The 24,043-nt window shown below is 37.8% G+C and overlaps 1 protein-coding gene across 3 annotated transcripts in view; it reads left to right on the forward strand.

Annotated features, from left to right (window-relative positions):
* Nucleotides 1-21,789, forward strand: part of ARP4 (actin-related protein 4) — a 43,061-nt gene extending 21,272 nt beyond the window's left edge. For all 3 annotated transcript variants that reach the window (XM_077367157.1, XM_077367156.1, XM_077367158.1), the window contains 10 exons: nt 2,069-2,122; nt 2,208-2,268; nt 3,580-3,631; nt 3,826-3,892; nt 10,571-10,633; nt 10,746-10,808; nt 11,539-11,601; nt 16,329-16,393; nt 19,712-19,780; nt 21,426-21,789. In XM_077367157.1, coding sequence (XP_077223272.1) covers nt 2,069-2,122; nt 2,208-2,268; nt 3,580-3,631; nt 3,826-3,892; nt 10,571-10,633; nt 10,746-10,808; nt 11,539-11,601; nt 16,329-16,393; nt 19,712-19,780; nt 21,426-21,471 — 603 coding nt within the window. In that variant the 3' untranslated portion in view covers nt 21,472-21,789. The remainder of the gene's footprint in view (nt 1-2,068; nt 2,123-2,207; nt 2,269-3,579; nt 3,632-3,825; nt 3,893-10,570; nt 10,634-10,745; nt 10,809-11,538; nt 11,602-16,328; nt 16,394-19,711; nt 19,781-21,425) is intronic.
* Nucleotides 21,790-24,043: the final 2,254 nt, after the last annotated feature.

Genomic DNA, 24,043 nt, shown 5'->3' on the forward strand with positions numbered 1-24,043 from the left:
TCCACTTCTCTGTCCTCTTTCCTTCTCTTGTCACTGCATCTTTCCGTCTTTCTCCCTTTCTCCTTTCTTCCCTCACCTTCTCCACCCAGCCGTTTTCCTCCTTTCTTACCTTCTTTTCTCCTATACCCCTCTTTCTTCTCCCAATATTTTATTGTAGTCTCATTTCTCTTTTACCCTCATTTTCTCTCATTCCTTTTGTTTTCACCCCTCTTCGGTTGGGTTCATAAAGCATTCTCCCGTTGGGTTCACAAGCTCTTCCTCCTCGGTTGGGCTGCTTCCCTTTCTCTACCTTCTTGATTTTGATCTCTTATTGGTCTTAATCTCGATCTCTTTCTTGAACTTGATCTCTTCCTTGTTAGCTTACCCAATGTTGTTAAAATCGTATGAATCCTACGATTCAAATCGAATCGTGGGTTGAGCGATTCAAATCGGAAGAAGAATCGTTTTTCGTAAAATTCGCACGATTCAAGTACGATTCAACTTTGAATCGTGTGATTTTTACAATTTTTATGATTCTGTCTGTTTTGGATTTTGAGATCTGATTGTGATATGCTTTGTTTATTACTGGCATTTCATTGAATGATGATTTTTATAGAATTGAGTATGTGCTTTGTTTACTATTGTGATAAATTATATAATGATTTATTGTATGATGAATATAGTTTGTGCCTTGTTTAGTGATTTATTATACGATGAATATGGTCTGTGCTTCGGATTACTAATCATGGAATTTATTATTTAAGTTAAAAAGTTTTGAATGGAAAATAGATAATTACTCACTTTATTCTTATTTTTTAATTTTTATATATTTTTCTCATTTATATATATAAATCTGAAAAAATCCTACGGTTTACAATCCGATTTACGATTCGATACGATTCAAACCCTGTTACGATTTACGATTCGATTCCGATGTTCAGAACCTTGAGCTTACCCGTAACTTGCTTGACTTTTCCCTTCAACCTTAGCCCTAATGTTTCCTGTCTTATTACCTTGCCTGATACTACGAATTATTAACCCCATTAGCCTTACATCCTGTCAGACTTCTTTTGGGCTGTAGTTAGACATTGTTAATAGATCTGATTTTGTTTGATAGATTTATATTGACAATTGATTTCCTTTCTTAGTTAGTTGGTTACCTTCTTATTAGAATCTATTGTTGGAACTTATACTCGGATGAGCTGAATTCTATTGATGAATTAATCTTAAAGGCTTGGATCTTTATGAAAATTCTAGCTGCTTCTATTATTATGTGCTGTTTATTTCGATTTAAGAATCTAAGTTGCTGTTAATTTGAATTACAAACCATTTCTTGTGCACGTAAGTTCCCAGAAATTGACCCACAAACCCTATGTTGGCACTAAATTGGTACCAGAGTCGGATTCAAATAAATTGGTATCAGAGCTAGGTATGCATCATTAGTACAAGAGTTCAACCACCGAACCCATAAAACTGTTGACCTCCTCACTTGTGCGAGAGAGAGAGAGATCCACTTTAGAAACATATTAAAGTTAAGAATTTTCCTCTCTGCCTTACAAAAAAATGGAAAGATCTCACCCAAGACCACTCACGACTAAAGTTCCCAGTATTCTCTTATAGCTCTAGAAACAAGATCTTGCTCAAGACCACTCAAAGCTAAACTTCCTAATGTGCCTTTCACACGTCACTGATCTGGACTATGACAAAATCTTGGCATGTAGGCAACTTGCAATAGAGGAAAAGCACAAACATGAGTAGAGCCATGCTTACCACAATTAAACCTTATTTTTATGTCGCATAACCTTCACCTTGCACTTGGATGTGCTTCTAACTCCAGTTTACGGGATATGAAATGATCTTCAAAACAAATGCCTTATTATGGGTTATATGTGACTTTGAGGCTGACGTTTTCAGGGAGATGCCTATGCATGGCTGTTCTATGTGGTGCTATTTTGTATGTTGTTATACTAAAAATTTATTTTCTGTAATTATTTATTTTCTTTTTGTTTTTAAATTTACCATTCTTTTTCCTTCTTTCCACTTTCCATTTTTTTTTCTTTTCTAGTTTTTAATTATATGGATTTCACAGACAGTTGATGTTGATTTCCCAAATACGACAGAAAGTTACAAGCTGTATTCTCAGGTAATTGGTTACTGCATGGAAGGTTTCTCTGTCACTTATTGTAATGTTTCTTGACTGTTTCTTTACTACATCATTTTTATGACAGAGGATAATTGCTAGTGATATCAAGGAATGTGTATGTCGGGCACCAGATACTCCGTTTGATGGTTTGTTTTTATTCCACTGTATTCTTGTTTTTACTAGATATTTTTTTGTGTCAATGTGAGTTGAAGATCTGTTATTTGTCGTAAATGTTAAAAAAACAAAGGTATTGTCATAACATGCCTAACAAGCTTCATGTATTTGTATGACAGAAGTTGCAAAAAGAAATACACTATTCATATTTTACCCTTTGTTGTTAATTGTTAATAGTTTATTGTGTAAAAAGAAATGCACTATTCATATTGTACCCTTTGAAGAAAAAAAATGGAAAGACACTATATCTGATATTAATTGTTAATAGTTTATTGTGTCTGCTACTTCTGGATCACAGTGTACTATTGATATTTATGAGATGTTTTTTTCGACCTCTTCCCATTGGGTACCCGTCTTGAACCCTACACCTCTTGGCAAGAAAGCAGATATTTATGGGATGTTCTGCAACTTTTTTTGAAAATATCTAAATTTGGGATTTGCTAGGGACTGGGCATCGCAGAAGGCATTTCGCGCCTGGGCTGTTGTATGTGAGAGCAGTCACCTCAGATGAATTAAATGAATAAGACAAAATCTGAGCCTGTGTGGCTGCTCGCTCTCACATGCAACAGCCCTGACGTGTAATGCCTTCTGCGATGGTCCCTAGAAAATATCTCTAAATTTTTGTTAGAATGTTAGTTTTTTCTGAAGCCTTATAGCTTGGAGTGCAATATTCCCAATTAGTGCTGTGTTCTAAATTCTAAATCTTCATTTTCTTTTTATTTACTACTATGATTTGGTACCCAATTATTTCTTTAATGTTTGTATCTCTGTTTGCTTCTTTTCAATGTTGGGGTGTTGTCCTGAATAATCTGTAAATGTTCTATCTCTGTCTGGATCTGTCAATTGTGGAAAGTTTCTTACTATGAATGGATCCTTCTGTTTTCTATAAACATGGCATATAACATGTATAATCCCCATTTTCAGAAGTGATTTTGTATCATCTTTAGGTAATGTTCAAAATTAGCTTTTTTGTTTTTTCATATTAAATCATTGTGAAGTTCTATAGGGCCAGGGTTGTCTTTCAGTTTAAATTTACTGTCAATAGTTTCCTCATTTGGTATTTTTGGCATTTTAGCTGTTGGAATCAACTCTGATTTTCTGAATGGGCGTCTGGATTTCCATAATCTTTTTTTTTGGTTTCGGCAAATGGCAACTAACAATTCGTAAATAGGCAAATGCACTGGATTTTTAATATATTATTGCATATGTCCTATGGTACACATAGGACATGCATTGTATCTTTTGTTTGAATACGCTGACAATTAAAGGCCTGTGGTTTACAGAAAGTGCATATGCAAACATTCCCATGACACCTTATGAACTTCCGGATGGACAGTAAGTTCCTTATTATTTTATATTCTATTTGGTCTTCTGTTTTAGGCGTGTGTTATTTTAGTGTTGTGTGGTACCTTTTGGTATTATTTATTTCCTATTTTTTTAGTTCATTCCTCATGTAGACGGTAGTAGATGCCATGTCCTCAAGATCTATCATTTCCGTGTGTTTTGTTTTCTTGTTTTCCATATTGCAGGACTATAGAAATTGGGGCCGATAGATTCAAGATTCCTGATATTCTCTTTAATCCATCTTTAGTCCAGGTATGTGGCTCACAACTTCTCTTCTTTCCAATTTTTGTGTGTTGATTTTTTGCCTCATCTATGAATGCTTTGGATCACCCCAAAAAGGTGGGCCCACATGATTTTTTTTGCACTCGAGCGCAGGAACACTTTTCTGATATATATATATATATATATATATATATATATATATGAGAATAGTGTTTCTGAGCTTATCCGAGCTCGTGCATCAAAAACTCATATGGGCCCATGTTTTTGGGGGGTCCAAAGCATTCATTTAAAAGGCCCTAACATCGATAGAGTGTGTACCAAAAATCAGGTCCATAGGATCATGCTAACCCTTCCATTTGTGGAGGGAAATATGGACAGTATCTCCACAAATCTGCCCATTTTTCCCACCACAAATGGAAGGGTTAGGATGATCCAATGTAGCTGATTTTTTGTGGGCACCCTGTCCATGATAGGGGCTTCCAAATGAATGCTTTGGATCCGCCAACAATGTGGGCCCACACCTGTTCCTGAGCTCGAGCTCAGAAACACTATTCTCTCTCTCTCTCTCTCTCTATATATATATATATATATATATATATATATGACTTGTTCCAAAAGGTTTGGGAGAAGTTACGATAGGTTGGAAGAGTGCAAGGGGAGAGAAAAAAAAGTAGAAACTTTAGAAATAGGGGCAGGGAAAGAGAGGAGAGATAACTCAAGGGCGGGATGGGGTGAAGGAGGTCGGGTACAGGGGCAGGGAGGAGGGGCGGGTAGCGGGGGATGGGGAGGTCGGGAGGTGTGCATGGGTTGGGGGGGGGGCGGGGGGGATAGTTACGGGTGGGGCAGCGGAGGGAGGGAGGTGGGTGACCGTGGGGGTTCGAGGGTGGTTTAGGGGGGGTGGTCTGGTGATGGGTGGGAGAGAGGGAGAAGAAGGGGGGTTGGGAAGGGTTAGGGTTAGGGTTGTAGATGGAAAAGGGGAAAAAAGAGAGGGAAAAAGAAAGGGAAGAAGAAGAAGAAACAATCGTGGTCCCTAGGGATCCAAACCCTACGGCTCTGATACCATATGTTGAAGGAGAAGAGAGTAAAGAGAAAAGAGTGAGTTAGGGTGTGCTCCCCGTCACTTATGTATTTATATATAAGAGTGAGAACATTCAAATGACCACTATGCCCTTAGGCAACATACACAATACCCTTCTAACAAATAGTTCTTGATCATATATTTTGTGTTTAACTAGATAAATATATTCATAATCATGTGCTGTGTAATTTTGTGTACAAGTTAAGATACCTTCTAGTTTGGGACAAAGGCTTTGTTGAGTTGAGTTAAGATACCTTCGCAATTGATTTAAACCGCTTATCTGCTTTGTTGTTATGTCTGCTTGCATGGACATTAAAAAGGGCGGCCCAGTGCACGAGGCTCCTGCCATTGCGGGGTTTGGAGAGGGCTAGATGTACGGAGCCTTACCCCTGCTTTGAAAAAAGGTTGTTTCCATGATTCGAACCCATGACCACCAGGTCACAATGGAGCAAACCTTGCATGGACAATCAAGGTTTTAAATGTTTGGTTTGATATGCTTGTTGATCACCACAAAAATGGAAACATGTCAGTTTTGGTCATATATTTCGGTGGAAATCTTGTAAAATCTTGGAAATTATGGAAATGTGTGCAAAGAATAAAATTTAAGATGTAACTTTAGGAAATGCTAAATAAGCACAATACATACTTTTTCTTTAAATGGAAGCACAATACATACTTAGGAACCATAACATTAGCTAGACAACTATCCATAAGGTTTTAACAAGGTCAAACACCTAATGACGTGCATTGTTGTGTATGGTCGGAACAATAACGTCCATTATAAACTGAAAATTATACAACCACACACACACGCGCGCGCGATGGAGTTGTTTCGGTTGGGATGGAAACAGAAACATGACGGATCTTTTGTGTCATACTTCTTCTTCCCTTCTCTATCTTCTTCCCCTGTTTTCTCTTCATACTTTCCTTTGATATCTCACATTCTTACATGGCAGCAGAGTGGGTCTAAAAAAAAGAAGGAATCATATCTATTAATCCTTCGATCTCTAGACTTCTAAGAAGCTTTTATACAAGATATTGAGGATTGAGAGCCAAAGATCACATCTCCATCAGGTCGTACGACTGAAATCATCAGCCATAAGACTCATCTCATGTCAGATGTAAAAGACCTATGGATATTTGAGTAGATCTATCTCAAAATGTATTTTAAATGTTTTTTATGCAATTTTGGATTGAGTTATAGTGAGACTTATGCAGATTTAGTTTTAAATTTGTAAATTAGAAGGATCCGATCCGGAGTATTTTGATCTAATCTCTCAAACCCACCCCATATTTAGGCAGTTTATAATTATGTGTAGTGGGCCTAGTCGGAGAATAAACGCTATGGGCTTCGAGGTGTACCTTATTTCTTGAATGTTCAACTGGTAATCGATCAAGCAGTGGTACTTGACGGAGATCTAGTTGCGGTGGTATGACGTCATCTGAGAATGAAAAGTTGAAATATAGCCATTGTGGAAAGACCGAAAGAGGAGTCATACATCCCCACCTACGATCAAGGATAAGAGGTCCTAGTGCTCATTCAACTATACCTATGGGGAGAGTTTATATTTTGATGAGAGGCACATTCATGGGACTCAATTCACATTTAACCTCTGGTAACGCACCTACGGAACATGCTGTTGATGACCTTTGTAAGCGTCTTGATGTCTAGGATCTCTCTTCGAGTTTTAGATCCACTTTGGAACAACTAGGTACTTAAACTTATGCTTACCATACCTCCTTGTTATCTCCTTCCGCATCCTTGATAATTGATCCAGAAGCCTTAGATCATATGACCTTGGTAATGATAATGTGAACATTGTTGATGGCTCTTTTTCTTCTGTTTAGGGAGGCGTACCTTAGGTGTCTCATTCCCTAACTTTATCTTTTGTTCATCTTGTTTCATTTTTTTTTTGTAAGAAGGCTAAGCTTTATTAAAAGAAAAAAGAGAAACACCAAAAAGGTTCGAGAGGTCCCCAAAAAGATAAAAAAAAACAAAAGAAACAACAAAACAAACACCTAAAAGAAGGAAAAATAAGAGGTGGCCATGCAGCTACGGGATGGGAAAGGAATTGGAAATGATCATGCTCTCCCAGATAGATCTCAACTTGGCCAGCTCTCCAACTAGTCAAACACAAACATAATGGTTTAATTGAAGGTTGAAAGTCCAGATTAGTTGCTAAGAGGTACACTCAATTGTTTGGGATTGATTAACGGGAAATTTTTTCATCTATTACACAACTCAATTCAGTTCGAGTTCTTTTGCAGCTAACAAGGATTGACCTCTCCATCAACTAGATGTGAATAGTGCGTTTCTTGCATTTCTGAGGATCTCCAAGAAGTGTATACGGATCTCCCTCTCAGTTATCGCATAAAGAGGAGAAATGGAAGGAATGTAGGATGAAAAAGCCAATCTATGGGCTAAAGCAATTTCTCGGAACTTGGTTTGACATATTTAGTTCGATGTCAAGTCTCATGGGATTCAAAAGAAGCTAGGATGATCACTTTGTGTTTGTTAAAAGGGAATGGTAGGAGTACGACCATCAGTCGTATATGTAGATGACAATTTCATTACAAGCAATGATGCTCAAGCTATCAAAGAAGTGAAAGAGCATCTTGGAAGGGTATTTGACATCAAAGACCTTGGGCCTTTTAAATATTTCTTGGGAATTGAAATATCAAGATCAAAGTGTGGAGTATTTACATCCTAAAGTAAGTCCTGGACCTACTTCAAGAAACAAGAACATTGGGTTCCAAACCAATGGACATTCTTAAGGAAGAAAGTCATAAACTACGCGATCAGCATGAAGAGCTCTTCTCTAATCCGGTTTTGTATCATAGACTGGTTTATAGACTAATTTATCTCACGATCATTCGCTCAGATATTGCATATGCAATAATTGTAGTAAAAAAGTTCATGCAGGCACCTCGTTCGACTCACCTTGAAGCTGTCTACACGTTTCTCAACTACCTTAAAAGGGCCACTAGTAAAGGCATCTTTTATAATGATCATGACCATTGGGATTTTGAGAGGTGTTTTGATCAAGGTTGCCAGAGCGGGAATCGAAAGCGGGAATCGAAACGGGAATCGAAAGCGGGAATCGAAGGCTCCCAGGGAAGAATCCTGCTCAAGGTTGCCAGAGCGGGAATCGAAATGGGAATCGACAGCGGGAATCGAAGGCTCCCAAGGAAGAATCCTGCTTCCTTGGTTTTGATGCTGACAAGGGTAGCTTTATCGATGATCGTAGGTCCACTAGTTGATGTTGAACATTTTTTGGAGGCAATTTGGTTACATAGAAAAGTAAGAAGCAAGCAATTATCTCCGGATCAAGTGTCGGCATTGAGTATAGAGCAATAACACTTGCTACTTGTGAGGTCGTGAAGGTAAAATACTTCTTAGAGGTATGAAGGTGAGAGCGAATATGCCTATGAAATGGTTTTGTGACAATCAAACAACACTTAATATCACCACCCCAATCCAGTATTCCATGTAGGGCCAAACACATAGAAGTAGACTGTTACTTCATCATATATGAAGTAGGGGACAAGGTGACCTCTATTACTTATATAAAATCAAAATATTACCTGACAAATATTCTTACTATGGTATTGGCAGGTAAGCAGCTTTGGGATATTCTTCATAAGCTGGACATGTTCAACATCTATACTCTAGCTTGAGGGGAAGTATGGGAGCGTTGAATTAGTCATTTTAATGTATTTTGCATATGGGGGGCATTTTAGTCTTTTTGATTAATTTGCTTAAGATAATTAAAGAGCAAAACCCACATGAATTGTGTAACTTTCATCCCCATGTAATACTTCTCTTCCTCTTCTTCCTTTCTTTTCCATCTTCCTCTCTTTTCTCTTCGTACTTTCTTTTTTAATCTTATGTTTTTCCATTTAACTAAGGTGGGTCAAAAAAAATTGTTGATTTGACTTGGTAAGACAAAACTCTGCCTCAAATGAGAACTTGGCCAAGGTAAAATTGAGTCAACTAGGGCGAGTTGATGATCGATTCAGGGAGTTTTTAAACAATGATTGGGGCATAGTAGATGGAAACTCCTTGGGCTGGTGGGAAACTTGTTTCCCCCTAAAACATGCTTTGGAAACATTTCTGAAATGTGATAAAAACAATTGGGGAAACGTTTCCAAAATGTTTCCGTTAGGCATGGTAACATATGAGAAACTTATGTGAAACATGTGTTAAATGGGTGAGAAACGTATGGAAAACTTGTAGAAAACATATGTGAAACATGTGTGGAACTTACGGAAATCATTTTGTAAAACAACACACCAAAAAATTGTGGAATAGATATTAAAAAGGAAAATAATAGCATATTTTGTAATAAAAAAATTAAAAAAAAGAAATATTCAAATAGAAATTTGAAATTGAAAATTTTAAATCTACAAAACCATATGTTTTGTGTTTTCTTGTTTCCTTGTTAATTTTTAAAATGTCAAGTTGCCTTGCAACTTACAAGCAAGTCCTAAGAAGCTGGAGAATGATTAAAATATTATAGTGAGGGTGTTGCCACTTGTACTAAGACTGGCATCACTTATGATTCATCAGCTCAGAATGAAAGAGAAGCTGGTCGACATTGATATTACTAGTCCACATTTCTTTCATGTCATCATCATCTGTGGTCGCCATAGTTGCTGCCTTGCTGGCTGATGGGCCTATTCTACTTTGCTTATGCTTAACTGATACAACGTTAACAAATTTATTTGTTCTAGTTTATATTCTATATCTAACATGGCATAGCTCATCTCTTTTGGGTTTGTATCTCGGAGTTGAACGACATAACTTCCCTTTTGGGTTTTTGTTTGGCCTACATAAGTGAAACCTGAGTGCAAAGTTACACACCCTCTGGAAGTTAGATGTTCACTACCTAGATCTTGATGCGCTCTTTGAAATTGGCACTTATATAGCCTAAGTGGACGCTCAATAGGCAAAGTTAGGCCCACAATTTGACATAGTTTTTTTCCTTCCAGATATGCAATTACTAATCCTGTAACTGTTGATGAACTTTATGTAAGTTAGATGTTGTCCATGCATTCTAGCAGAGATAGATATAGTTATTATCATGGTTTAAAATACCGGTTTCGGTCCCTAGGAAAACCGAAATTTCGGTCAAAATTTGGTAAGAAATTAAAAAGAGTATTTAATTAATTTCGGAAGTTCGGACCGAAATTCCGAAATTTTGTAACAATTAAAAAAAAAAAAAAAATGTCCCAAAAACGAAATTTCAAACCGAAATTTAAATTTCGGATTTAGCGAAAAATGGGATTTCGGGAAATTTCGGTTTCGGTCCCCACCGAAATCCAAAATTTCGGATTTCGGGCGAAATTTAAAACCATTGTTATTATTATCAGCTCGTGTAAATTTTTCTACTGTTTTCATGATATGAATTTGTGAAAAGTCGCTTGTTGATGTTTTATCCATGCAATGTGCGTTTAAAATTATTTTTCATTCACATCATACTGGTTATTTTCAGAAACCTTTCAGAAGTTGTTTACATATTGTGGGCAATAAAATTTGATTTTCTCACCTTCGCTTCCTTTTTTCATGCTGATATCTTCCAATGAGTGAGTGTTTATTGGATATTTTTTATTTTGATCTGAATTATTAGACAATTCCTGGTATGGAGAGCTTCGCAGATACTGCTCCTTCTGTCCGTGGTCTTCCACAAATGGTGAAGTCTTTTTCTTTTGGTCTTGCTGGTGCGTTATCTTACAAGTTGGCTTGAATAAATCTAGTTGTGCTTTAATATATTTTGGTCATTCTTGTTTTGTATTAATGCCTAGGTTATTGAGAGCATAAATAAGTGTGATGTGGACATCCGAAGAGAACTATTTAGCAGTATACTGGTAAACTTTACTCGCCTTCTTCTGCTTTTGATAATTTTTAATTGGTCTAGTGCATCTAAAGCATTTTAATATATGTCAATTTCTTGAAGTGCATGAGAAGCATGACGTGGACCCTCCCACATGATGTCAGCATGATGCAAACCTTTCATTTGGCCCCCGCCCTCACTGATCTTGTAGATGTCAAAGCCAAAATTTCTAATTCTCTATTAACCATTCATTTGCAATCCACTGGTTGGACAATGAAGATTAATTGAAACATTCCTAACCATTCAACTGAAAAATTTCAATGTAGGCCATTTGCAATTCTTTATTAACCATCTTTTTGTAGTCCACTGTGGACAATGAAGATCAGCCAATAAGTGTGATGTTTTGTTTATGTTATCTACATGGGCAGACCCCATATGAACAGTCCATATCAGGCTGATGTTATGTCTGTGGGATCAGATCCAGCTCATGAAATTCTGATAGTATAATTCCCTGTCAAAATATGTAGAGTTTGAAATTCCCGGTAAAGTTTGGATTTTGTTACGCTTTGGGCTATCAATCTCTCTCTCTCTCTCTCTCTCTCTCTCTCTCTCTATAATCTGACATGGACTACATAATCTTAAGGGACACGTTTTAATTACCACGACCACATGTAGCATAGGTTACTTAATTGAATGCTTCTCCGAATTACAATTAATTTTCAGTCAATTTTAATTTCTGACAGTTTGCTTTTTCATTTAACCAGCTTGCTGGAGGCACAGCATCAATGCAGCAATTGAAAGAACGGCTTGAGAAAGACTTGATAGAGGTAGTGTTTCTGACAGAGGCTTACAATATGAAGCATTTTCATTCAATTTTCGAATGAATGAACTAAGTAATTTTTGTTCTGTTTTGGTGACCTTCAAAACTAGGATTTTTTTCTAAGATCAGGTTAGTGGCCAAAACTTCCATAAATTTAGTCAATCGAAGGCTGACAAATCTTTCAGAATGACCATTGATTTTAGGGTCATACCGAACTGAGTTTGATCACTGCATTTGCCTCTTTTCCATTTCACAGCGATCTCAGCTTTGTATTGGTTTTTGAAGTGCTTTGTTGAGATGTGCAAGTATTTCCTTGATAGGCAACCATTTCTTTGTTAGTGTTACAATAGGTTGACGAATTTAAATGTCTCCATTTTACTTTTGCTGATATATTTCACCATATATGGTGACAGTGTCACTCTTCACTTGAATAGTGACACGAATAATGACTCATGAATAGTGAAAATGTAACTCATATTTGTAATGTTTGTCCATATATAATAAACTTGGGGGATCTTAGGATTTTACTTTGAAACCCATGAACTCTCCTCTCCACCTTGGTTCTCTCTTTTTTTCTTCTTTTTTATTTTTTTTACAGGATTAAAATCCAACTTGGTATTGCTCTGGAGATTTGGAGAACAGAGTCATCATCTATGGGCTCGAGTCATTCAAATAAAGTATGGCTTCCTCCCAAGACATTGGATATCAGACGATAAGTTCAGAAATAGGAGATTGACGGTTCAAAGTGAAATTATGTGGCAGAAAGACAAATTTAATGAAGGGTTTTGACTTTTGATATAGGCTCTATTCTGGGGAGAGAATATGATTCTGGCACAATGAGTGGTCTGGTGAGACACCATTGAAGGAAGTGTTCCAGATCTATTTGCAATGGTTGTAAATAAGGAAGCATGGGTCAATGGATACTTTGACTGGAGGGAGAGCAGAGTCTCTTGGAAAATTGAATTCAGGATAAATTTTTTAGACATGGAGTTAGATTGGGTAGCTTGTCTCATATAGCGGTTGGAATCTCATTATATCAGAAGGCCGGGCGAAGATTAAAGGGTTTGGATCTGGAGCTCTACCGGGGTATTCTGCGTCAAGTCATTCTACCATCAAATCTTCTTTGGTCCTTTAGCCTCTCATTGCCAGAGTGTGGGACATTCTAGATCCGCCTCAGGTGTGCGCGTTTGGACGGACTGACAGTGTATCACCGTAGAGATCGTAATATGCGGATAATTGTTCAGTGCACCCTTTGCATCAAGTCAGGTGAGATAGTAGACCACATGTTCCTTCATTGCAGCCTGGCTAGAGAGGTATGGAGTAGAGTGTTCACTAGATTCGGTATAACGTGGGTTTTGCCATATAATCTTAGAGAGTTATTAGCGGGGTCGTTTTATGCTAGAGAGGAAAAACCGTATGGAAAATGATCCTACCAGCCATACTATGGGTTCGTTGGAAGGAAAGAAATGCCAGAGTTTTTAGAGGTATAATAAAAAGTCCTCAATTTTTTTTTTGGAAGGTAATAACCCTGTCTATTTCTTGGGCAAGGATCCTTCCGACTTTCTGGTTCTTTCAGCCCATGATTTGTGGTATGGGTAAGAGGGAGTTCCGTGCTAACTCCGAATATGTCTCAGTTCTAGTCCAAGAATGGGAAACCACGGGCTCCTGGGTTCTTGAAGCTCAACTTTGATTTTTCTAGTATGAGAATTCTTGGGCCTGCTGGAATTGGAGGTGTTCTAAGAGATGAAAACAGGACTACATTGTGGGCTTTCTCAGGTTTGATTGACATCGCTTGACATTGCGGACTCAAATGAGGCGGAGGTAAGGGCAGCACTTAAGGAATTAAGGCTGTTATATCCTCAACGCGTGAACCAAGTATCAGTGGCGGGTGGGGATTTGTTGGCTTTTATGAGCACAATCTCGATGTCAAAGCCAGGTTCGAAATAATCTTCAAGCTTAAAAATCGTTGGTGGATCAAACAACATCACGTCTACTTTTACATCACCATAAACTTTCTTTGGTGCTAGTTGAAGCTCTTGTAGACTCTGTCGAACAACTCTTCTTTTCTAGGCATATATAAGATCCAAGCGACATAGCTACCCGTCAAATTTGGCGTTTAAGTTTTCCAATACCTCAACTATTCGACCGTAATCGCATCTAGACAACATGTTTCCACCCTAAGCTCTGATACCAAATTGATGCAGGATGATCGAAGGTTAAACCGTTAAACTAATATTTTGCTCTTATACCAAATCTGATGCACGGTAAAAATAGGATTTTGACTCTTAAAATAGGTGATTAGGTTGGGGAAATAATTCTACGGGCTTTAGGATAGGTTTGGGGTGGTGCATAGTTGCATACATATGTGGGGAAGCTTCTGAAGGATGCCAGGAAGGTGTAAAATGAGTTTTGGGACAAAAAGAGAGAGATGCGAGATAGGGATGGATTTGAATGACGTTTCTACGGTTTAGAATTTTTTTAATGGATGTTTTAGGTGTTTTGGGTAGGAGCTAGGTAAACAAAATTATCGAATGTTGAACTTGTGAAACAACCAATAACTCCAAAAGCTTAAGCTGATGGAGGTGGCATTATTTAATCTTTTATACTTTAACAGATTAAAGTTTGGGCTACATGTGGCACATGTGGCCCCTCTTTTGGGTTTGGCCATTGCATGTGGATTTTTGCTATCTGAGAGGTTTGAACTTAGAGCCGAAGGTTCTGATACCATGTGAAACAACCAGTAACTCCAAAAGCTTAAGCTGATGGAGATGGCGTTATTTAATCTTTTATACTTTAACAGAACTAATATTTTGCTCTTATACCAAATCTGATGCAGAGTGAAAAATATGATTTTGGCTCCTAAAATAGGTGATTAGGTTGGGGAAATAATTCTACAGGGTTTAGGATATGTTTGGAGTGGTGCAAACATAAGTTGGGAAGCTTTCGAAGGATACCAAAAGTTGTTGAAGGATGCTGGGAAGGTGTAAAATGAGTCTTGGGACAAAACGAGAGAAACAAGGGATATGGATGGTTTTAAATGATGTTTTTGCGGTTGAGGATTTTTTTAATGGATTTTTAGGGGTTTTGGGTAGAAGTTGGGTAAAAAAATAATGCAATGTGAGATTAATGAAGGTGTCGGGTTCCTGGGAAGGTAATTTTTGAGAAAAAACCAATATGTGTGTGTGTATGTGTGTGTGTGAGGAACGCTGAGCTCGAGCCCAGATTAGCTTATCTGAGCTCGAGCTTAGAAACTCATGTGGGCCCACATTTTTGGGGTGATCCAAATCACTCATTTGAAAGGCCCTTTCATAGATAGGGTGTGTACAAAAAATCAGGTGGTTAGGATCATCCTAACCCTTCCATCTGGAGAGGGAAAAATTGGAGAGATCCGTGGAGAAACATTATCTGTCCATTTTCCCTCCACTTTTGGAGGGGTTAGGATGATCCTAACCACCTGATTTTTTGTACACACCCTATCCATGCTAGGGCCTTTCAAATGAATGCTTTGGATCACCCCCAAAATGTGGGCCCACATGAGTTTCTGAGCTCGAGCTCAGAAACACACACACACACACACACACACTCTCTCTCTCTCTCTCTCTCTCTCTCTCTCTCTCTATACACACACACACACAAATAGTGAAATATCACATATAATGTGACCCCCCCACCCCACACACACACACACACGCGCACGCACGCACGGGCCAAAAAAAAACGATGAGCATAGATATTGATCATGCCCAGCTTGCACAAGGTAGACTCTAGTTTGGGCTTGACAACCCAGTTAGTTAAGGCATCTGCATGTTGATGCCCTATCTTCGCCAATGACAAACATATCTCTTTAAAAGCAACTCTCTCGAACAAAGAAACAGTCAACAACTGTGTTTGCAACAATCATGTTGAATTGGATTTAGACTTATAATAATCGCAGTTTTGTCGACGCAATAAAGCTTCATGGGTCTTTCCACCTTCACTCCCAGATTAAATAGAAATAACAATAGCAATAGTAAGTTGGCAAGCCCATAGGCCACAGCCCCTTTTTTATTAGTAGCATTTGTTAGGGAGATGATAAATTCGCACCCCCTTGTAGGGCGATTCGCACCCCTTATAACATGAATTGTGGCAGATTTTTAACACCTTTTGAAGTCAAATCACGTTAAAAGGGGTACAAATCATCCTACAGGGGGTGCGAATATATCATCACCCTTTTGTTATTAGTAAATGTACACCCCCTTGACCCCTTCTGCATAGAGATTAGGGGCTTTTAGTTTTAAGTTTCGTCTTTGGCTGTTGAAAGCTTCTAGGAATTGTAACAGAAGATGAGAGAAGTTTAAATAGAGGTGCAAATTTCAGAGCCGGGGGTAGAGAGAAACAATATTAGAAAGATGTATTTGAAATTGGTGATAAATTGAAATAAAGTGGAAAAATGGGGAGTTATCTAGGAAATTTAGAATAGCCACCCTCAGATGAATTAAATGAATACGACAAATTCTGCTACCAGGTGGCTGTTAAAAATCATGAAATTGTATGTTCATTATATGCTGACTAATAAACTGCATGGAAGTATATTCGTAAGTTTTACTGTATAGGGAACTGAACCAAAAAGGTTTTTTAACATATCTAGGAGACCAGCATTCTCTCTTTTAAATTTTGCAGAATTTTCATATATATATATATATATATATATATATATATATATCTTTCTGATACATATCATTCTTGGCTTCACAGGAGTCTCCTCAAGCTGCACGAGTTAAAGTACTGGCAAGTGGAAATGCAACTGAAAGACGATTCAGGTCTGATTTGATCTTTTAAACTCTTCTGCATTATTCTCTTGAGCTAGATTCTCCTGGAATTTTCTCCTTTCCAAATTATTTCCCAATCTTATGAATAACTGATACATCAGTGGTTCTTTTATGAATGCACTAAACATCATCATTACCTCTTTCAATTTAAAAAAAAATAAAAATCATTACCTCTTTTAAGGAAAATAAAGAGTAAAAGAATAACAGGGAATTCCAATAAATGCAAGAATACCAGAGAAAAGAACCCACACTAAAGGAAAAGCATGCTTAACATACAAATGGTTGTCCATTTCACGCACACAAATGGTTTTCTAAATATTCATCAAGCAAAGCTACCTGCTGTCTCATCGACTTTACAGTGGGTGTGATAAAATAAAGCATCTACGTCACTTGCAATGTTATTGTTCTTGTTAAGGAGGCAAGCTAATCTCCATCGGTCTCGACGTTTGTATTAAATTTGTAGAATCCCCTTCAGTCTATAGAATTTTTCTTTCAAGTCTATAGTGAAGATTTTTAAGCCTTTCCAATTGAGCAAATGCTTTTGCTTCATATGAGTGTAATTAGACCCGAAAAGCTAGCATACCTTCACCTCTACTATCTCAAAAAACTCCACTTATGCATGCAACGCCCTTGTCCCCTATTAAACTACACGTTACAATCAAATGAACCCTAAAAGTCCATCTTTCTTCTAAACGCTAACTCATCTCCTTTTATTAACATCTCATCCCCGCCCTTCTCCTCTTTCTTGTCATATCCATATTTGCTCTGTTGCATTCTCTCTTCTCAATCTTTCCTATACTTTTTAGTGGCTTCATTTCGATCCTGTCCCTTCTCTGTGCAATATTACGGCTAGTCGACTACCCCCTTCAAGATTCTGCCCCACTTGGGGTATGTTTGATGGTGGTAGAGGGTGACTCGTCTAGTTAAATATCTTGGATCAAGGGTGAAGCTTCGGACCCTTAGTGATTCACCAGCATTATCTATGAGATCCCAGATATTGCTGCTTGTAGTTCGCAGCTCCATTCCGTATTCTACAACCCTTGTATTTATAATGCGATGGCTTATCTGCTAGTGAAGGGGTGTCTCCAGGGAATCTGTATTTGTTGATGCAATCTCTATCCCATGTTACTTCTGCAATCTCTTTTCTGTTTTCAATAAAATATTTATTACTGTTTAAAAATGGTACAAATAAGTGCCGTTCTGCTGCCTAATGATAAATATTGCTTTTCTGAGCCCACTTTTTTTTCTCTCTCTTGTGACCACAGAGTACGATAAGGTTTTTTTTTTGTAGTATACCAGTACCCAATTGCAAACTCAAATATAAGATGGATAGAGTCTCAATCTTGCATCCTAGGCCCTCCACAAAGGGAATTACTTTTGTTAGCTTCTCTCTACACACCCCTGCTGCACTGCTGCTGTTGCCAACATTCAAAATTGACTCCAACTGAAGCAACATTAGAATGCCCCTGAATAACACAAGTTCTTGAATCGAGTCACCACAAGTGGTTAAACCTATGTTACATGGGTTCTTCTGAATGAGCGAAGAATTCGTGTTGGACACGTTTCAACTAAAAATTTTAATATATTATTTATTATAATTAAAATTTCAGAATTAATTAAAATATTTTGGTGAATCCACAAATCTTTCTTTTTAAGGTTTGTCGAATCCGACACTACCCGTGTCGGATTCCGACACTCGTACACGTACTGATGCGACATAGGGTTAAACGTTATTGATGAATTGGACGTGAGATTGGGGTCATCAAGTTATTGACATTAGGGCTCAAGTTTGTATCTTTGTTGAAAGGTGCTTTGTGTTACATAGTCCACGAGGTTGTGGGTTCAATCCCAGCTCACCTACCAAAAAAAAACAGAAAAATTTACTGACCTTAATGCTTTTTTGGGCCTGATGCAACTCTAGAGAAAACCATATTAAGGGCCTCTGCATCTATCATGGAAAAGGTATAATGGATAAAAGGATCCTAATGCCTTAACCGTCTAGACTTACCAAGGCAGCAACAGATGATCCATTGAGAATACAAACTTATGTCATGGATGTGCTTGCCTTCATTTAACTTCTCTACTTTCCTCCAAAGTCAAACTCATATTCTATTTGTTAGAGTCCAGAAATTTTAATTTTATATGATCATAAAGCGTTTTTTCCTATCTACTTTGCAAAGAATTCCTGGTTGAAATTCTTCAAAGGGTAACTCAAACAGCCTCCCTATTTATGTTTTCAACTCCAGCCATTTAAAACTATCAGTCTTCTCCGCCCCAACTAAATTGACCTTGATGTCTTCAAACATCTCACAAGAAATTGAATCATCATGTCTCTCTTGCCTTTCTGTTAACTTCCAAATGAATCAGACCTGGCGGAGAAGTTTCTCTTAGTATGTTATCCCCAAATCAATCCAACATAGAGCCTATCAAGTGGACAGTTCAGCTAAACAAAACATGGGGCTAATACATTATTTTAGACATGATGGCCATTGGTTTTTATGTATTGGGGGCATTCATCTCACTGAGGGCTGCCCCCATTGGGTGGCTAACACCAGGGTGGCGGTAGATCCTGGTCTAACAGGCCCAGTCCAGGACCTTTGATAAGATATATTAACTGTTTCAGCAATCATGAAATTGTATATAATTCCATTTTTAGTTAATTGTACGTTCTTTTATACATATATATATATATATATATATATATATATAGAGAGAGAGAGAGAGAGAGAGAGAGAGAGAGAGAGAGAGAGAGAAGGGTTCCTGAGGTTAACCTCATATAGCTTATATGAGGTGGCGCTCACAAAACATAAGGGGCCCACATTGTTAGGATGATCCAAAGCATTCATTTGAAAGATAGACAGGGTGTGTACAAAAAATTAGCTCCATTGGATCATCCTAATCCATTCAAAAGTGGAGGGCAAAATGGATACACACTTTTTGCCCACAAATCTGCCCATTTTTGCCTCCACTTTTGGAGGGGTTAGGATGATCCAATGGAGCTGATTTTTGGTACACACCCTATCTATGATGGGGCCTTGCAAATGAATGGTTTGGATCATCCAAACAAAATGGGCGCCTTATGTTTTGTGAGCGCCACCTCATATAAGCTTATATGAGGTTAACCTCAGGAACCTATTCTCATATATATATATATATATATATATATATATATATATATATATATATATATATAACTCATGCTCTTCCTTGGGTTAGAGTAAATGGCAGCTTGTTTTCTTTATTTTTTTCATTATTCTCCTAGTATAATTGGTTACAATTGATGCCTTTGATACATGAATGCTTGTGCAGTGTGTGGATAGGAGGGAGTATTTTGGCATCTCTTGGTTCCTTTCAGCAAATGTGGTTCTCCAAAGCAGAGTAAGTTTGCCCTTAAGGAATTAATATATGTACACCCACTCTACCAATGAGGACTGCTTCAGTGGTGTGCAACTAACTGGTTCCAATTCGGGAAAAAGACAAAGTTCTGGTTTCAGTTGGTGCAAGCGGTGGGATCCATGCCAATGCATATGGGGTCCTATCTCAATTCGCAATTCATATCTCACTGGCACTTGCTTGCACCAATTGAAACCGGTTTTGTTCTGACCCCTACCTGCCTATTTTCCCCTTTTATTTGTGGCCCATTCTATAGTTTAAAGTATTGGTTGCAACTTGCAACAACATATTAGCAAACGAGTCTTTACACTTAGAAATACATCTCTCTCTCTCTCTCTCTCTCTCTCTCTCTCACACACACACACACACTCGCGCACATATACACACTTTGGTAGGAAAAAAAACACGTATTTCTCACCGAAACCACCACACCTTTTCTATCTCTCTCACCATTATCCAATTTCCCTTTCTCTCTCAACCATCGAGACCAAGGTATGACAGGTCTGTCCATTGAAATATGATGTTGATGTAAAGACCTTCAAATGCCGGTTTAGTGGTGGAAAATGTTTATATTCCCTTTTTAGTTGATTTCTTGATGCTGATGGTGGTCTCATTTTGCAATTTTCAATTTTATAATTTTTTTCCCTATGGATTCCATTTTTGTTTTAGTGTTGATAATTTGGGTTCTATGCTAGATCTCTAGCATTCATTGGTTTGATTTGGTACTTTTTCGATAACTTTATCTTGCCTTCCATGCAATCTCTCTTTACCAATTTACATTTTAGCTCATATTTCCTTTTTCCTTTTTTTTTTTGGAATTGTTTGAGAAGTGTTGATGTGTGAAACTTTACAATTTCGATCACATATTTTTTCATATTTCCCTGTTCAATTTTATTTTGGAATTGTGAAACTAAGCATGTCATCGTTATGTTTAATAGTACCTAAAATGTTAAATATCCACATACTGCCCATGCATTACTCTTAACTGATATTTTAAACCATGGGTCTTATCCTATGGATGAGCTGAAAAGATCACTGTGGGAGCAGTGAAAGTTTAAGAATTTTGCTCTACACACTTGCGAAAAATATGGGAGCAAATACACCCAGTGTGCAATTATTTAGTCTCTTAGAGGTAAAATCAGGTGGCACCTGATCATACACTTGCTGTGATTGGTCAATGACATAGTCACAAGTATTTATGTCGGGAATTTCTCAGGAAAGGTGTATCTTGAGATATTTTAAAATTTTATGTTATTTTCGTATTTATGTTTGAAGCATCTGTAAAAATAAAATATTTAAAATATATAAAATTTAAGAACAAAGCTAGGACAACAATAATTATCTTGAATTCCCGACGATTTCTTTTGTAAAATTAAAATATGAAGATGTCTCGATGATTTATTTTTCTAAATCTCGAGAAAATTTTAGAAATTTATCGTTGTATTAAAAAATCATAAATTACGGAGAGATTTTTTTTTAAATATTGGAGTCAGAAATAGTCGGCCAAGAGCCGCTTGTACACAACCCAGCACCTGTTCCGACGCCACCCGATAACCCCCGACGTCTTTACTTAATTCATTTTCTGGTACGAGGACTCTTCATTTACTTATTTCCTTATTGCCTGTGGCAGGTATGAGGAGCATGGAATTTCCTATATTCAAAGAAAATGCCCGTAAATGGCGTGGTTCCTAACAGAACCGATAACGCCATGGCTGTATTTATGTTTCTCCGGTGAACTGAAAGATTTTTGGAGGACGTACACAAACCTTTCTGATGATTTCTCCTGTTATCAGCTGGAAAACCTTTATCTGCTGTTGGATCAAATATTAAGGGTGGTACCGCTTTCACGGTGCTTGATGGTCGGGCACCGTGAAAATAACTTACATTTTTGGTTCCAAAGAGACCCTAAACAAACAGTTGATAATACTGATACTTAAGGACAAAATTGTAATAGAGGAACAGGGTATCTAAACGCATGATGCTTGTTTTTCCAAGTCAGGGGGCTCATCTGGGAGCTGTATCTATAAGCTTTCTCTGTCATCATCCATAGGGCTTTGTTCACTTGCGTTCCCGGGAAAGTAACAAGCCTAGGTGGAAAATGTCAAATAATGACATGGAAATTGTCAAAAATGATGTGGAAATGTCTCTTTTCTCACAAGTGTGGGAAACCAAATCCCACTATTTTGGTCGGATTTGCTTTCCTGGGAAAACTAGTGAAAAAAGGTGGGCAAGCAGTTTCTCGGGAAACCTTTTCCTACACACAGTTTCTGCACACGTGAATAGGCGCGGGAAACCTTTTCCTACACAGTTTCCCTGGATTTCTTTTCCTAATGCCACGTCAGATTCCCGGGAAACTTTTTCTTTTCCTTCCCTGGAAAAACAAGTGAACAGAGCCTACAAGTAAAGGGTGGTAAAATACTTCTCTTTTGTAATTGAATGCTCACTTACATCATTTCCAACCCAACCCTTCTATGGGTATGAAAGAGAGATGCAATATTATGGGATCCACCTCAGTTGTAATGTGGTTATGGAATTGAATGGGGGCATCCATATTATCAGGTCGGCATCTCTAGATATAATTGTTGTGTTGTGTGTGTCAAGCCAAAGACATTACTTGGTCTATAGCTGTCCTCAGTCACTAATGTATCTGAAACTGAGTGCAATCCACAGGTGTCTACAAAAAAGGTGAATCACTTCCTGGTAGATGATTTTTCTTGTTAGAGACAAGTGTCATGGGAAAATGATATATTCGCCTCCTTCTTTCCCCGGGCCACCCCCTTTTAGTGTAAAAGTAGTACTTGTAAATACACTAGAGGGGGTTGGCCCGGGGAAGAATATATTACTTCCCTTTTCTCTCCTCTTTTGGGGGGTACCCAAGAGCCATGCACTCCAAGTTCCCAAGCATCTGGTTCTAGTAAACTCATTTGCCAACCATTGCTTGGCTTCCAAAACGAGGGAAGCATAGTTTTCAAAACTCCGCTTTGTCATCAACTCTCCTGAGTCAACTCCCTCTTACATTGGCCGCATTCTTGTTTGAGTCCGGGTTTTGCCCTATAAAATCAAAACTCCTTTTGATACTCGTGAGTTATGTGCACACAATAGTTCTCGGACTTTGAGCGGGATTTTGAAAAATCGTATTTGTCAGCTGGATTGTGGTGGAGAAATCGGTGTGACGTGGCAGGTCACGATCTTGACTTGGTGGACCCCATAAATATTACACTTTTTGCTGGATTCAATTCAATTGAGGCTACTGGGTAATGTAAGGGGTAATGAGTTTTTTCGGCCAGGGATAATACTCCTGGGCAATTCATACTATGTAAATCTGGTGGGACTACTTGTCCGATTGTACTTTTGCTGGTATAAATATATTTGTCAATTTAAAAAAAAAAAAAAGTTATAAACCCATCAAACCTATCACTCAGCTGCATTAACCTAGTACTCAATCATGTTACACTGAGACAACTGGGATTTGCTTTGGTCACTTTTTGGCTAGTATCCGTGTTTTGAAACACTGGAGAGAAATGGTCTAGCAAATTCTTCATTAGGGGTTGAAAGTGAGAATTGATAAATGGTTTAGAGAGCAATCACACCTATTCCTCTTCATGCAGTCCCTATCACTGCCTCTGTTCTACACATCATCATTTTGAGATAAAAAGAGAATCGGATGATCTTTCTTCTTTCAAACGCATAGAACATGTTTAGGCTTGTCGTCAACTGATTCTCCATCGTCACTAGTGGGTTCCTTACATGAAACCAATGTTTTGAGGCGCCTTTGAGAGGATCCCAAGTGTTTTCATTTTCTAATGCATTTTACTACATTGGTGGGCTTCAATTTAGATCATGTTAGATATTTTCGAAAAACAAAAAAAAAAAAAACTGTTGATTTGTAGGCTTGTAAGTGTGCTGTAGAAGGAAAGCAATTGAAGTCAAGGGCAGAAATGAATAGCTCAACACCTTTAGCTACTGACATAATGCTGAGTATATATTCCAAAACATGCAAGGACTTAGTTTTGAATCTTGGAGAAGAGGAAAGGGTTTTTTCAGGAAGTAAAAATGGGTGGCCGTTAATTTGGCATCACAGTTGGATTTCAGTAGCAAATTGGCTTTTAGTGACTTGGGTTCTTAGATGCTTTTGAGCTTTATTGCACTTTTCCACGGCATAGATAGTTATGGCTCTAGGGTTTTTTTTATTTTATTTTTATTTTTTTATCATGATCAACAACTTTATCCATGCATCTACCTTACTAG

The sequence above is a fragment of the Tasmannia lanceolata genome, unplaced genomic scaffold (genome assembly GCF_043159265.1).
Source record: "Tasmannia lanceolata isolate RefF3 unplaced genomic scaffold, GAP_Taslan_0.1 ptg000024l, whole genome shotgun sequence".
Taxonomy (NCBI): Eukaryota; Viridiplantae; Streptophyta; class Magnoliopsida; order Canellales; family Winteraceae; genus Tasmannia; species Tasmannia lanceolata.